This window comes from Rhinolophus ferrumequinum, chromosome 21 (genome assembly GCF_004115265.2).
Source record: "Rhinolophus ferrumequinum isolate MPI-CBG mRhiFer1 chromosome 21, mRhiFer1_v1.p, whole genome shotgun sequence".
Classification (NCBI taxonomy): domain Eukaryota; kingdom Metazoa; phylum Chordata; class Mammalia; order Chiroptera; family Rhinolophidae; genus Rhinolophus; species Rhinolophus ferrumequinum.
In genome coordinates, this window is record NC_046304.1 from 45739197 (window position 1) to 45751874 (window position 12678).

The 12678-nt window shown below is 39.7% G+C and overlaps 2 protein-coding genes and 1 pseudogene across 2 annotated transcripts in view; all 3 read right to left on the reverse strand.

The window, feature by feature from the left end:
• The window catches only part of ABCA6 (ATP binding cassette subfamily A member 6), a 70908-nt gene extending 68825 nt beyond the window's left edge, over window positions 1-2083 (reverse strand). The window contains exon 1 of the mRNA XM_033091555.1: window positions 2064-2083. The gene's annotated coding sequence lies outside the window, so the exon portion shown is untranslated. The remainder of the gene's footprint in view (window positions 1-2063) is intronic.
• LOC117013221 (spindle and kinetochore-associated protein 1-like) lies at window positions 739-1450 on the reverse strand (annotated as a pseudogene).
• Window positions 2084-10044: 7961 nt separating the features above from the next.
• The window catches only part of ABCA10 (ATP binding cassette subfamily A member 10), a 49686-nt gene continuing 47052 nt past the window's right edge, over window positions 10045-12678 (reverse strand). Inside the window, exons 37-39 of the mRNA XM_033091530.1 lie at window positions 12054-12133; window positions 11106-11161; window positions 10045-10977 (exon numbers count right to left, since the gene is read on the reverse strand). Coding sequence (XP_032947421.1) covers window positions 10879-10977; window positions 11106-11161; window positions 12054-12133 — 235 coding nt within the window. The 3' untranslated portion in view covers window positions 10045-10878. The remainder of the gene's footprint in view (window positions 10978-11105; window positions 11162-12053; window positions 12134-12678) is intronic.

Genomic DNA, 12678 nt, shown 5'->3' on the forward strand with positions numbered 1-12678 from the left:
ATGGCTAAGTTCTTACAATCCAAGCACCCGTTTTCCATGACCATCACCAACCATTTCACATGTCATCATGTTTTTCATCCCAGTCGGCTTTTATTAGTTTCATTACAGGTTGAAGTTTACAGACTGGTTTATACTGGATGAATTTCAGGTTAAGCTCTTCCCAAATTGATATGGGAAAGTAGAATAATCAGATGGATAAGCTGCGTCCAAATCCAACTTTTAAGTTTGCCAGTTGATAGAAATGCCATTGATGGAAGGAATTTAGACACTAATGACTTGGATATCCTTGACCTTATCTATCTTCTTGACCTTTTTTTTCCATCACCACATATGGACCCATCTTACTGGGGTCTGCAGCATTGTCCACTAAACACAAAAACTAGACATGACCTTTTTTTATTTGCATTACGTGCCCAGCACAGAGGCTCATATGGTAGGTGGTTAAGTATTTGCTGAAGTAAATTTTACAATATATACGCTGTATCAAAAAAGCTTTATTTTCGTTAAGAAAATGAAAAAGCTGAAGTTTTATATATATATATATATACACATATATATACACACATATATACACACACATATATATATATGTGTATATATATATATGGACAAAATACGTATCGCCTTGAAACCTAAACATTACTGTTGTTGGTTTAGAAGCTCTCAAGGACTGTAAGTTATAACCTAATGGTTAAGTTCTCCCCCTTGGATCTCCAACAGCCTCTAGCAATACGTAAACTATTCAGTATGACAAGAAACCTCTGTGAACATTTTTATGTCCGCTTCTACGATAAAGTATGCAATTTTGCTATCCTTTATTTCTTCACCAATAAATCTGTGATAGAGATTCCTGGCCACAGAACTTATAGACTATTTGGTTGATATAGGATCTTATGTTTACTGACTATAGCCTTGTTGATTTCTTTAATAACATCATTCATGTGACAATAGGTTAAGTGAGATTTCATATACACAGGGATACCATTGAACTCATTAGAAGTTATAAATGACATTTCTTAAGTATTTCTTTGTGTGTGTAAATTTCTCAAATTTGACTGGTTCTTCAGAGTCAAGATCTGCTTTCTTAATAAAGCTCTAGGTTACTGTTAGTTGAGGCAAATGGGAGGAGTGTTTTCTTTGAGATGTTCCAAATCCTTAAAATCTTCAAGCAATTCAGAGTTCCTTGAGTGAACTGGCAGTTTGTTCTTGATGCTGAATTTCCAAGTCCAATTTATTTAATTAATTTACTACAATGATGTCATCACCTATTTTATTTACTATGGTCTTCGAGGTAGGTTCTCGGCCACAGCTTCTTAAAATGATATTTTTTAATACTACCAATCTTTCATTAATATGAGACCATAATTGTTCCAGATATAAGGAGGCCATCCTTTGTTGTCTTTCACTCTAGTCCAGGAGCAAAAGCCAATGTCATCATTTTTTTTTTCTTTTCTTCCTATTTTTTTGGAGGGGGGGAGGGTGGGGTTAGCTAACTCCTCTCTTTGTCTTTCTCTCCCGTTCTCTCTGTAGGATGAGTAAACACAAGATTCCTCAGAAACTAAGGTTCTCCTCACTTAAATTGCTAACACAGCCAGGAGATGGCTTTGGCTGAGTATCCAAAGTCCTTCCTAGTATTTTATTTTTTTAATTCCCAGGACCCTCAAGCTGGCTCTGAGGGCGAAACTAGAAATATATGGAAGTACTTTGTAGAATGACCATTTAGCTAAGCATTTTGTTCATCAGCCTAACCTTTCCCATCTGTTCAGTGATAGAGCAGGCTTTCCTTTAGCTTGATCACGCTTTTAGGACTCTTCCAACCGAGGAGGGAGGCCATAATACCGTGTTTCCCCAAAAATAAGACCTAGCCAATCAGCTCTAATGCGCCTTTTGGAGCAAAAATTAATATAAGACTGGGTCTTATATTAATTTTTGCTCCAAAAGACGCATTAGAGCTGATTGTCTGGTGTCATGCAGGGTCTCAGCTCATTGTGCTCCCCGCACAATGCAGGATATGGTGAGGCCTAAAAGGAACACCCACAGAGCCACAGATAGGGGAGTCATACCACTATATTCCTGCTGGTGGCTGGGCTGGAGACACAGGAAGCAGGAGCCACACGATCCGCAATCCGCCGTCTGCTTCTCCGCCAACCAACCCCACTTGCTAACTGCAATCTGTGTTTGCTAGCTTAGCCACGGCAGTTATGTTAGTGGCTAATGGCTAACCGGTAACAACTGATGGCCAACTGGCCACAGCTGATGGCCATCTACTACCCAAGCCAGCACCTTTCCACGTGAGGTCAAGAGCCTGGAAACTGCTCTCCTGGCTCTCTCCCCACACAGGCTAGGTCTTATTTTTGGGGAAACAGGGTAGATGTTTTCAGATTGCACTTCAGTTTCCATCAGTCATATTGCTCACAGATTAGAGAGATATATGCTAGCTCCTGGGATCTTCCTTTAGTTTAGTAAATAATTGTTTGAGATGCTAATGAAGTTATTTGGAGATTGAAATAACAGTCTGAGATCTTTCTTAGTTCCATTTCTGACATCTTTTTGGGTTCTGTTTGTATGTTTGTGTTAGTACGTAAGAGTGCGGGCATTAGGAAATGGTATTTCACTTATCACTGCTAGCAGTCTCTAATTCCTTCCTTTCTTGGGAAATTTCTGCGTCAGAGGGGCCGCCTGTCATAAAGTCAGGGGACAGGCTGTAGTGTACCGGCAAAACTCAGCGAGACTTCTGCTGGAAGCTTACACACATACTCAAGCATTCCAGGAATGTATTCCAAGTGATTAAGTGGATAATTAATTGCCAAACATCTACATGCAGCATTCTTCGTTGCAGTACTATTACAACAGGGAAATGTAGAATCAACCTATGTATCTTTCAACTGATTCTTAACTAAAATTTTTGGGTACATCCACACATTGAAATAATACAGACATTACAAAATATGACGCAGATGTATAATAAACCGGAAAAGGTCTGATGTTGATAATACGTTGTTAAATAAGACAATTACAACACAATAGATATCCAGTGTGAATATATGATAGAAACACATTTTAGCTAAGCAAGAAAATTCTTGTATATTTTAGACCTGTGTAAACGGTATGATTTCTTTTACAGAGAACATGTATTATGTCAGAACTATTTAAAATTATGTTTTCAAAAATTAAATGGATTGAATTTGCCATTTTAACCAGTTTAAGTGTACAAATCACTGACATTATTGACACTTAGTGTATTATATAACCATCCTCACTATCTAGTTACAAAACTTTTCATTACTCTGAAAAGGACTGTGGGGACAGAGCCAGGAGTGCAGTTTCCAGGCTCTCAGCCTCACGTGGAAAGGTGCTCACTCGGGTAGTAAATGGCCATCAACTGTGATTGGATGGCCATCAGCTGCGGAATGCTAGTTGCAGATTGCAGAAAAGCAGATGGCAGGTTGTGGATTGTGTGGCTCCTGCTTCCTGTGTCTCCAACCCAACCACCAGTGAGAATATAGTGGTATGACTCCCCTATCAATGGCTCCATGGGTGTTCCTTTTTGGCTTCACCATATCCTGCATTTTTGTGTGGGGAGCGGGAGCTGAGACTCCACATGACACCCTTCACGACAGTGACCCATGGGACACCTAGGAGGAGAGGAGATCAGGCAAGCTACAACGTCTGTGCAAACTGGCTTGTTCCATAAGTGGCAGGAGAGCCAACTGCCATGGAAACGACCTTGAGAGCAAAGTCAGAAGCAGTGAGATGATAGGTTTGGTGCAGGCAGCAATCGCCTGCAGTTGCTGACTTGTAAATCTTTGCAACATGCAGAGTGTGAAGCAGAGCAGTGCAAAATCCTGATGGGATGGATACAGAAAGATCTATCAGATTGCTCTGGATTAGGTAAAAATTACCAGTGGCTGCAAATAAAATGAAGGGGCACTTACTGCCCAGAGATTCTCAATGTCTGAATCCATTTGATTTTTTTAAAAAAATTATGGTAAAATATAAAATTGGCTTGAAATAAACTAGGCACGAATATTGTATTAATATGAACACTGATATGAAATATATAGAATAGGCAAATTCATGGAGACGAAGAACAGAGGTACCAGGGGCAAGAGGAAGGGGTGGATGGGGAAGTTATCGCTCCAGGGCTTACAAAATGTCGTTGTCGTGCGGGGCGGCCTGCGGGGTCTCTGCTCCTGCTCCCCAGATAATGCAGGATGTGGCTAGGCCAAAAAGGAACACCCACGGAGCCATAGATAGGGGAGTCATACAACTATATTCTCGCTGGTGGCATCCACCTTTCTGCAATCTGTGCTTGTCAGCCACCATCTTCTTGCTAGCCCCCATTTGCTGCTAGTGTAGCCACGGCAGTTATACTAGTGGCCAATGGCTCACTGGTTGCAGCTCGACGGCCAACTAGCCACAGCTGATGGCCATCCAAACACAGTTGATGGCCATTTACTACCTGAGCCAGCACCTTTCCACGTGAGGCCGAGAGCCTGGAAACTGCATTCCTGGCTCTGTCCCCACACTCACTTTTAGGCTGACTTTTCCAGCTTTACTGAGATCTAACTGACATATAATATTGTGTAAGTTTGAGATGTACAACTGCTCATTTGATACACTTAAATATTGCAAAATAATTACCACCATATTCTTAGTTAACACTGCCATCATCTCACCACATAATTATCTTCTTTTGTGGTGAAAACATTTAAGATTTACTCTTTTAGTAACTCTGAAGTATGTAATACTTTATTGTTAACTGTAACCATGCTGCACTTTAGATCCCCAGAACTTACTCATCTTATAACCCAACATCTCCCCATTTCCTTCACCCCCAGCTGCTGGTAACCATGATTTTTCGCTTTGTTCCTGTGAGTTTGGCTCTGTAGAGTCCACATATAAGTAATATCATACAGTATGTCTTTCTCTGTCTCACTTATTTCCTTAGCATAATGCCATCACGGTGCATGACGCCATCACGAATGGCAGGATTTCCTTCTTTCTCATGGCTGCATACTCTTCCAGTGTATACATATTCTATATCTTCTTTACCCATTCATCTGTCGAAGGACACTTAGATTGTTTTCACATCTTAGCTATTATGAATACTGCTGCAATGAACGTGGGAGTGCAGGTATCTTTTCAATATCCGGTTTTCATGTCCTTTGGATATATACCCAGTAGTGGGATTCCTGGATCATATGGTTGTTCTAGTTTTAATTTTCTGAGGAACTTGCATCCTGTTTTCAATATGTAGCAATTTGCATTCCCACCCACAATGCACAAGTTCCCTTTCCTCCACATCCTTGCCAACACTTTTTACCTCCTATCTATTTGATAATATAGGCTGACATTTCAGTTGGGATTCCTGAATCCTACTTAGTTAGTATAAATTCTAACCCTCACCACGTGAGTGTAGCTCAGGCTTGGTTTTTTTTTTTCCAAGTCCAGTGTCCAGGACAGCTTCTCCAGGTAGTGGGCACTGCATTTCACGTCCCTGCTCCAGCAGAGGCAGCCTTTATTAGAAGCTGGCTTTGTGCAGCAGTCATGGTTCCAAGTCCTCACTTCTCACTACCTTTAGCCCCTTTTCTGATCCACACGTAGGCACAGAAATCCCAGTCTCAGCCTTTGGGATTCATATCCAGGCCCAGGTTCAATTATCATGGCAGGCCACTGCACAACACAAGCTGAAGCTTACTGCTTTGGTCGTATAATATTTAAGTGGTTTTGTATATTTTATCCAGAATTTCATGTGTTTGCAATGGGAGGAAGATCTGTGTTAAAAGACGTGAACTCTATAGGTTAACCTCTGTATGTGAGTTTTACTGAGTCTGATGAGTATGGTGCTTACCAGCTGCTTCCCGGGAAACTCCCCTCCTGAGGGATGAGGGCACAGGCAGTTCTTAATGTAGGGCCATAATTTATATCACGGAAACAAGGCCAGAGCACGTGCAGCCTATGTGTTGTGGGTTGTCAAAAGCTCAGTTCAAACAGAGACAAAGCCAATCACAAGCTCTGGCTCTCTGAAAACTGAACTGGGAAATACAGATGGTGCAAAATATGCACCAAGGGAGTTAAGCAGGCAGGACGGACAATGGAGGCCAGGGAGTAAATTAAAGCCGGAAGTAAACAAAAGCTTTAAGCATAAGGAGGAGGTGGAGTGCCAAGCAGTGGGTGCTGTAGGCAGCTAGTTGGGAGCAGACAGACCAGAACGACAAGCACAGCAGAGCAAGAAGCTGACTCTCCATCACTGGTGGCGTATTCTGGTGAAGTTTCACACCCTCTGGTTATGAAGACTCCCGTGGCTGTCCGAATCCACACTGACCTTCAAGCTGTCCCTTTCAGTCCTGTCCTTATTCTTGGCTATGCCTGGGATTACAACAAGCCCCTCATTTCCTGAGTTAGCGCATGGGAGCCTATTTCTTACAACCCGAGAAACCCAAAGAACACAGAAGTGACTACCAAGGATAGAGGTTTAGAAATAAGAAATCACTACGATTGCGGAGATTTTGAAATTCGTTCAGACCTCATGGCTGGAAAGCATTGAGAACGTTCTACCTTCTCCAAATCTGTGTTTCCTTGGTAGTCATACCACGTGGCCAAAGATGATGGGCTATGGGCAACAACTGCAAAGCAACAAGTTTAAGGGTGTAAAGAACGAAAAAGAGCAGAGTTGGATGGTTTTAATTTATCGAAGTAGGAAACTTATGAAGTTCAAGTCCAAAATACCCTACTCAAAGCAGCTAAAAAAAAATGTTAGAGGAAGTACTTTTATCTAATAGCTGACAGTGTCCATTGCCAAATATTTGCATCAGAAGAAATCACAGAATCTTGCTGCATCTTTTCTTGGTCAAGGCAAATTCCTTGTTTGACAGGAATGAGAACATTTGTGGCAAGTGGAAGGCATTACTTTTTCCTGAGCTTTTTTTTTTTTTTTTTTACCAATTAAGATAATCTATCACAAACATGAAGCAAACCCTAAAACTCACTTTTTTTGCTGGCTGAGCTCTGAGGACCTGGAAGCAAAGACTTATAAAAAAAATTTTTTAAGTCCCTGAAACTACAATAGGGATGTGAGACAATCTCAAATGCTAGATGCTGAGAAATCAAAGCTTAGAGGATGTGCTCATATAGAAATCAGGGTGTCTTAATATGGGCACCACTGACATTTTGCAATGGATAATTCTTTGTTGTAGGGAGCTGTCCTGCACATTGTAGGATGTTTAGAGTATTCCTAGCCTCTACCCACTAGATGCCAAAAGCACCTTCAAGTTAAGATAAACAAAGATGTCGCCATGTAACACCAAATGTTACATTGCGGAGGGGGACTGATTGCCCCCAGGTGTGGTAATCCAGGGATAGAAAATGTCTCATATAGAAAATCATAAATACATTTCTTTATAGTTTAATTATGCAGTTAATGAATGGAGTTTCCTTTTTAAGAAAATTAGAACGTTACATTTAAAACTAAAATTCCCCTCTCCCTGGGGTAATCACTGTTTTCAACTTGATTATATACATATACACATATACACAATAGGGGCAATATTATTTTCTGGACCAACTAGCAATTAATAATATGATGTTATCTCACTCTAGCCTGCTCTTGAAATCAATGAATGCAAATTTTCTTTTGCTTTCCTGAAGATGAGTTATTTTTCATTCTTATTGCCATTGCCATATACAGAATGGGGGTGACGGTTTGATTTGTGTTCTATTATTGCAGAATATTACATTACAGAGAAAGGCCAGTACTTTTTAACACAGTAGCTGGAAACTGTTTCCTCCATCAATGCAGGAGGAGTAAGCGGATCCTCAGTTGTACATGGGATACTCGGATCATGTTATGCGGCAATAGTATGGGAATGACACATACAGGAAAGAGGACATGGCACAGAAACACGAGAGTCATGCAGAGGGATACGCAAGATGTGCCAACCATGATGTCTGCCATCACAAAAGCTCCTTCTGGGAGTAAATACCTTCCTCATGCCCCCTTCCAGAAGCAAAATTCATAGGCTGTTCCTTGGGTAGGAAAGAGTGTGTCTTTCATTCTCTGATTTATAATTGATTGCACCGTAACCCAAGTACGCTCATTTCATTGCCTGGGATGGTGGCCACTAAGGTGTCTTCAAAAGGAAAGCTCTGTGCAAAGGGAGGTGAACTGAGGTGACCTCTGTTAAGGAATTTAAACTAGAACAGATGGAGAGAATATGGCAGTTAGCAGCACTGACAAGTGAAAAGAACATACAGAGGTAAGCCACGATGCCAACAGAGCCAGGAAAAAGCCAACTTTTATAGGAGCAAAATCTATGAGTAAGCGTACAACCAGTCGAAGAGAAAGTGCCTTACTGAGAAGAGGGAGGAGACATCAGTCACGGTAGGGACAGCAGCAGAGCACAAAGGTGCATAAAGGCAGGAAGAGACCCAGAGAGGGGCACCACGGCAGCTATCCCAGACGTGCTGGGACAATTATGGCTGCAGATCATGCTTCAAGAGGAGATAATGGCTGAGTAAACCCTAAAGCCTTCTCTGTTCTTAGGTTCTTGCTTCTTTTATAACCATGTGCTTCCTTACTCTAAAGACTCCACACAAGGAGCTAGCCTGACTTTGAATGTCTACTCCTTGCAGCCAGAAAACTAGCAGATGCTATATGGTTAGTACATGGTCAATTCTTGGTTACCTAATGACTCATAAAACATAATTCAAGAACATCAGAGACCAGGGACATAATTATTCAAGCAACAGGAGTTGATTCAGCCGGGACTGACTGTCACGGGTGTGGGCCTTCTGCTAGGTGAGAGGAGAGGAAATAAGACTTGCTCAAGGACACCATGCTCCATAGCCCCTCACATCCAGTTTCAATCACAGCAGTTCTTTCTACTTGACCTCCTTTTCCTAGGTAGATCAGCCCCCAGACTTTGTTCCTCTGTCCTTACCTAAGGATATGGGAAAGATTCAACAATTTCACTCTTCAGCTGGCTCCTAATTTTTGGCCCAGGATGGAGTGGTGAACACATAAAGGTTCTTCAGTTAATCAGAAATCAAAGAATCAAAGACTCTAAATCCTGAATAATGGAGTACTAACTATATATTTTTTTAATTGTAAGTTTGGATGCTCCTAATTTTCGGCCCAGGATGGAGTGGTGAACACATAAAGGTTCTTCAGTTAATCAGAAATCAAAGAATCAAAGACTCTAAATCCTGAATAATGGAGTACTAACTATATATTTTTTTAATTGTAAGTTTGGATGCTCCTAATTTTCGGCCCAGGATGGAGTGGTGAACACATAAAGGTTCTTCAGTTAATCAGAAATCAAAGAATCAAAGACTCTAAATCCTGAATAATGGAGTACTAACTATATATTTTTTTAATTGTAAGTTTGGATTCCCTGCAGACTTTCTTTCTCCCTCATAGAACCGTCCCCCTCTCTAATATCCTCCAGCCTCACCTCTGCCCACCCCGCCTTCATTTATAATTAATTAATGAGGAATTAATTGTCTATATTAGATATTTTATTTTCATTTCTGTTCACGGATGGTCTTATTATATAACTTTGCCCAGTACTTCAAGGGCTACTACGGATACCATCTTAGCCCTCATGAATTCTGTTCATGAGAAAACATGTACTGTGTATGAAATGATACTTGACTTCACTTCATATGAAATATGTGTTGAATTTTTAGACACATTTGAAGCATTCCTACAAGTTAGGAATTTTACAAATTACATGTGGTGATCATTGTTGGGAGGATTCAAGACAGGGGGCTAAGTCCTACCTTTAAGACAATGTCAAGGTGGAAGTAAAGGAACTGACACAAACCACCGACCAGATAATAGAGGTCAGCAGATGAGGGAAGCCAGAGTCAGGGATGCACATGAGATTGAAAGTTCCCCCGAGGGTTTTCAGATGCTCGGGATGGGCACGGCATTTTTCCACAGGTCAAAGAACAAAGTCATCTAGACGTCATAGAGCAGGGATAGCCATCAGTTGATAGCTGAACTACTTACCTTAAGACTATAATAAAGACGACTCAGGAGAAGTTCAACATAGGTTTATTTATGAGATAAACTTTCATATAACAAAAATGTCAGATTACAGTAAAAAGCTTAAGTAAAAACCATGACAGTACATCAAAGGAATGCAATGCAGCCGTTATATAACCCAGAAGTGTCACTGATGACATGGGATATGTTTATAAACTGTGAAGCAAAAATATATAGAAAGTTACTATGCTTACTGATACCAACTTTGAAAAAGTACTCATCAAAAGCACATTGAATTTAGGGAGGACAAAATATTTACTGTGGTGTTTTATAACAGATTGCTATTATCTTCATCCATAGAATGCTACAGTATGTCCACAAGTTTATTTTATAATCAGAATATCTAATTGTATGTATTATATAATACTGTGTAATTTTATTCATCAACTTATTAGTTCTTCTTACAGTCAATGTCACATTAAATTGGTACCTCAGTAAATAAAGCTTAAAAATAGCTGATAAGGTGGAAGTTGAGGTTAAAAAACCTATGATCTTTTATTTGTAAAATGTGCTCAGCATTCAGCCTTACTGATAAAAAAAAGATTAGTCTAACATTATGTGATTTTTTAAAATATTACGCACAGAATAGGCCTATATTATAGTGATTAATATGTTATTATGTTAATTTTATCTACAACCTTTCCCTATCTTTGCCTCTCTCCTCCATTAAAAATTTTTTAAAAACATTTAAAACTTTAATCATTATTGAGTGCTGAAACTACCGAATGTTTTGTTTTGTTAACTGCAGTAATATAGAAGATTCTTTTAGAATTATGGAACTAACAATGTAGTAAGACCAAAACTCTAACGTTAGGAGGTTTAGGATTTTAAGGCTCTTCCTGTGAGAGGAGTTTCCCTTTAAGTGTGGTATCAACTTCATCATCAAAATTTCCCATCTCCTGCTCTTTAGAGAGTTCTAAGAACACCTAGGTAGGAGAAAATAAATAAGGAAACAAAAATATCAGGGTGTTTGTTTTATCTGAGAGAGAGATGCACAGAGAAATTCACACAAAGGTTAACTAGATGGTGCTCACTGGTTTTTAAAAAAGCTCACCTGTTCCAAGGTCGCTTGAGAGAGGCTGTATTCTTCCAAGTTGAAGGTCTGTTTCACTGCATTTAAAGGGACTAACATTAGTGGCTTACAAATTTTTAAACAAAAGTGTTTTCAAAGCATCAACTTAAATAGCAACTTCAAATCCATGCACTACTTAAGGATATAGTCCAAGTAATAAAATCGTCTTGAAGGATAAATTAAAGAGGGCTGACAGGGCTAACTGAAAGACAGCCTGCATGAGTGTATATATTACCAGTCAACTTTCTCTTTAAAGAGCTCTTGGTGTGCTATTTTAATATTTCATGTTTTGATTCTTTATGTATGTATGTTTTGGATTCAAGACCAACTGTCGAGTATTGCTTTATTCTACATTCTATATTTATAAACTTATGGAGGAGTACACTCTATACTAGTCCCCTTTTAATGAATCCCACATTTCCATATGTCAAGGCCCCATAAATATCCAGCGTGAGCTCTAGTCAGTGTCTCTGAACCAGCTCAGAAGCCCCACCCCAATCCTGACTTGTCTCATCCAGAGGGAAAACCCCTCTGGATTTTCCTTCTCTGACCTTCTTGGGCCTATAGTCACTAGCTCCACAGTCCTGCCCCTCATGCCTCTGACTTGGATAAATACGGAGATGCTAGAAACTCAACGTGGTGTTCTCTGGGACAACATGCTGATCAGTATCCTCCACGACCATGCAGTGGAACTGGGACGGTGTTCTGACCAATTTGCAGCTGGGTTTCCTTGTTAGCAGAGGAAGAATCAGGGGGAGTAAACCTATGTCTAGGGCTACCACTCCATTTCCCCTAGGATTTTTAAGACTATTCCAGTGGACATTTTCCAAGTTTTGACTGATGATATAATTTTTCTATTGAAATTATATAGTATGCATTCCACATGAAAATATGCACAATACATAAAGTTTTAAATATGTCTGTACTTACCTTTTTCTAATTTGAAAAAGGCCTGAGATAGAGGGTGAACATCTGCCACGGGTAATTTATATGCCATCATGGAGCAATACCTGAGAGGAGGGAAGAGTGAGATTTATCACTATGTTTCAGTGTTATAATATTGGGGAGATAGTCAAAATAACAAAAGAATTTTTCAAATTTTTCTTTAAATAAAAATGTAAGTAGTTTAACTTAATAAAGCATGAATCTGAGCCAAATTACTTCTCTTTAAGTCATAAAAATTTGGTAACAATAAAAATCTGGTTGTCCCTAATTCAATATTCAAAATAAATTCTGAAAAAATAGTTCTGATAAAGAATGTTTCACACTCAGCCTTTCTTAACGGTGCTTTATTTCCTACTCTCAAAAGCCTTCAACATCCTTCAATATGCTCCGTGGAACATCAATTTGGATATTAAAATTTCCCCTCTGCATTTAATTTTCAGTCTCTCCTATAGGAATTAAAACCTGTTGCACTCTGCTATTAAAAAAAAAAAAATTCTTTCTTGGCCTCCCGCTCTGCCCTCCCCAAATAAATTCATCCATGACCTCCATGTTGCACAATCAATGCACACTCTTTGGTCCTTACTTCTTAGACATTTCCGAAGCATCCTCT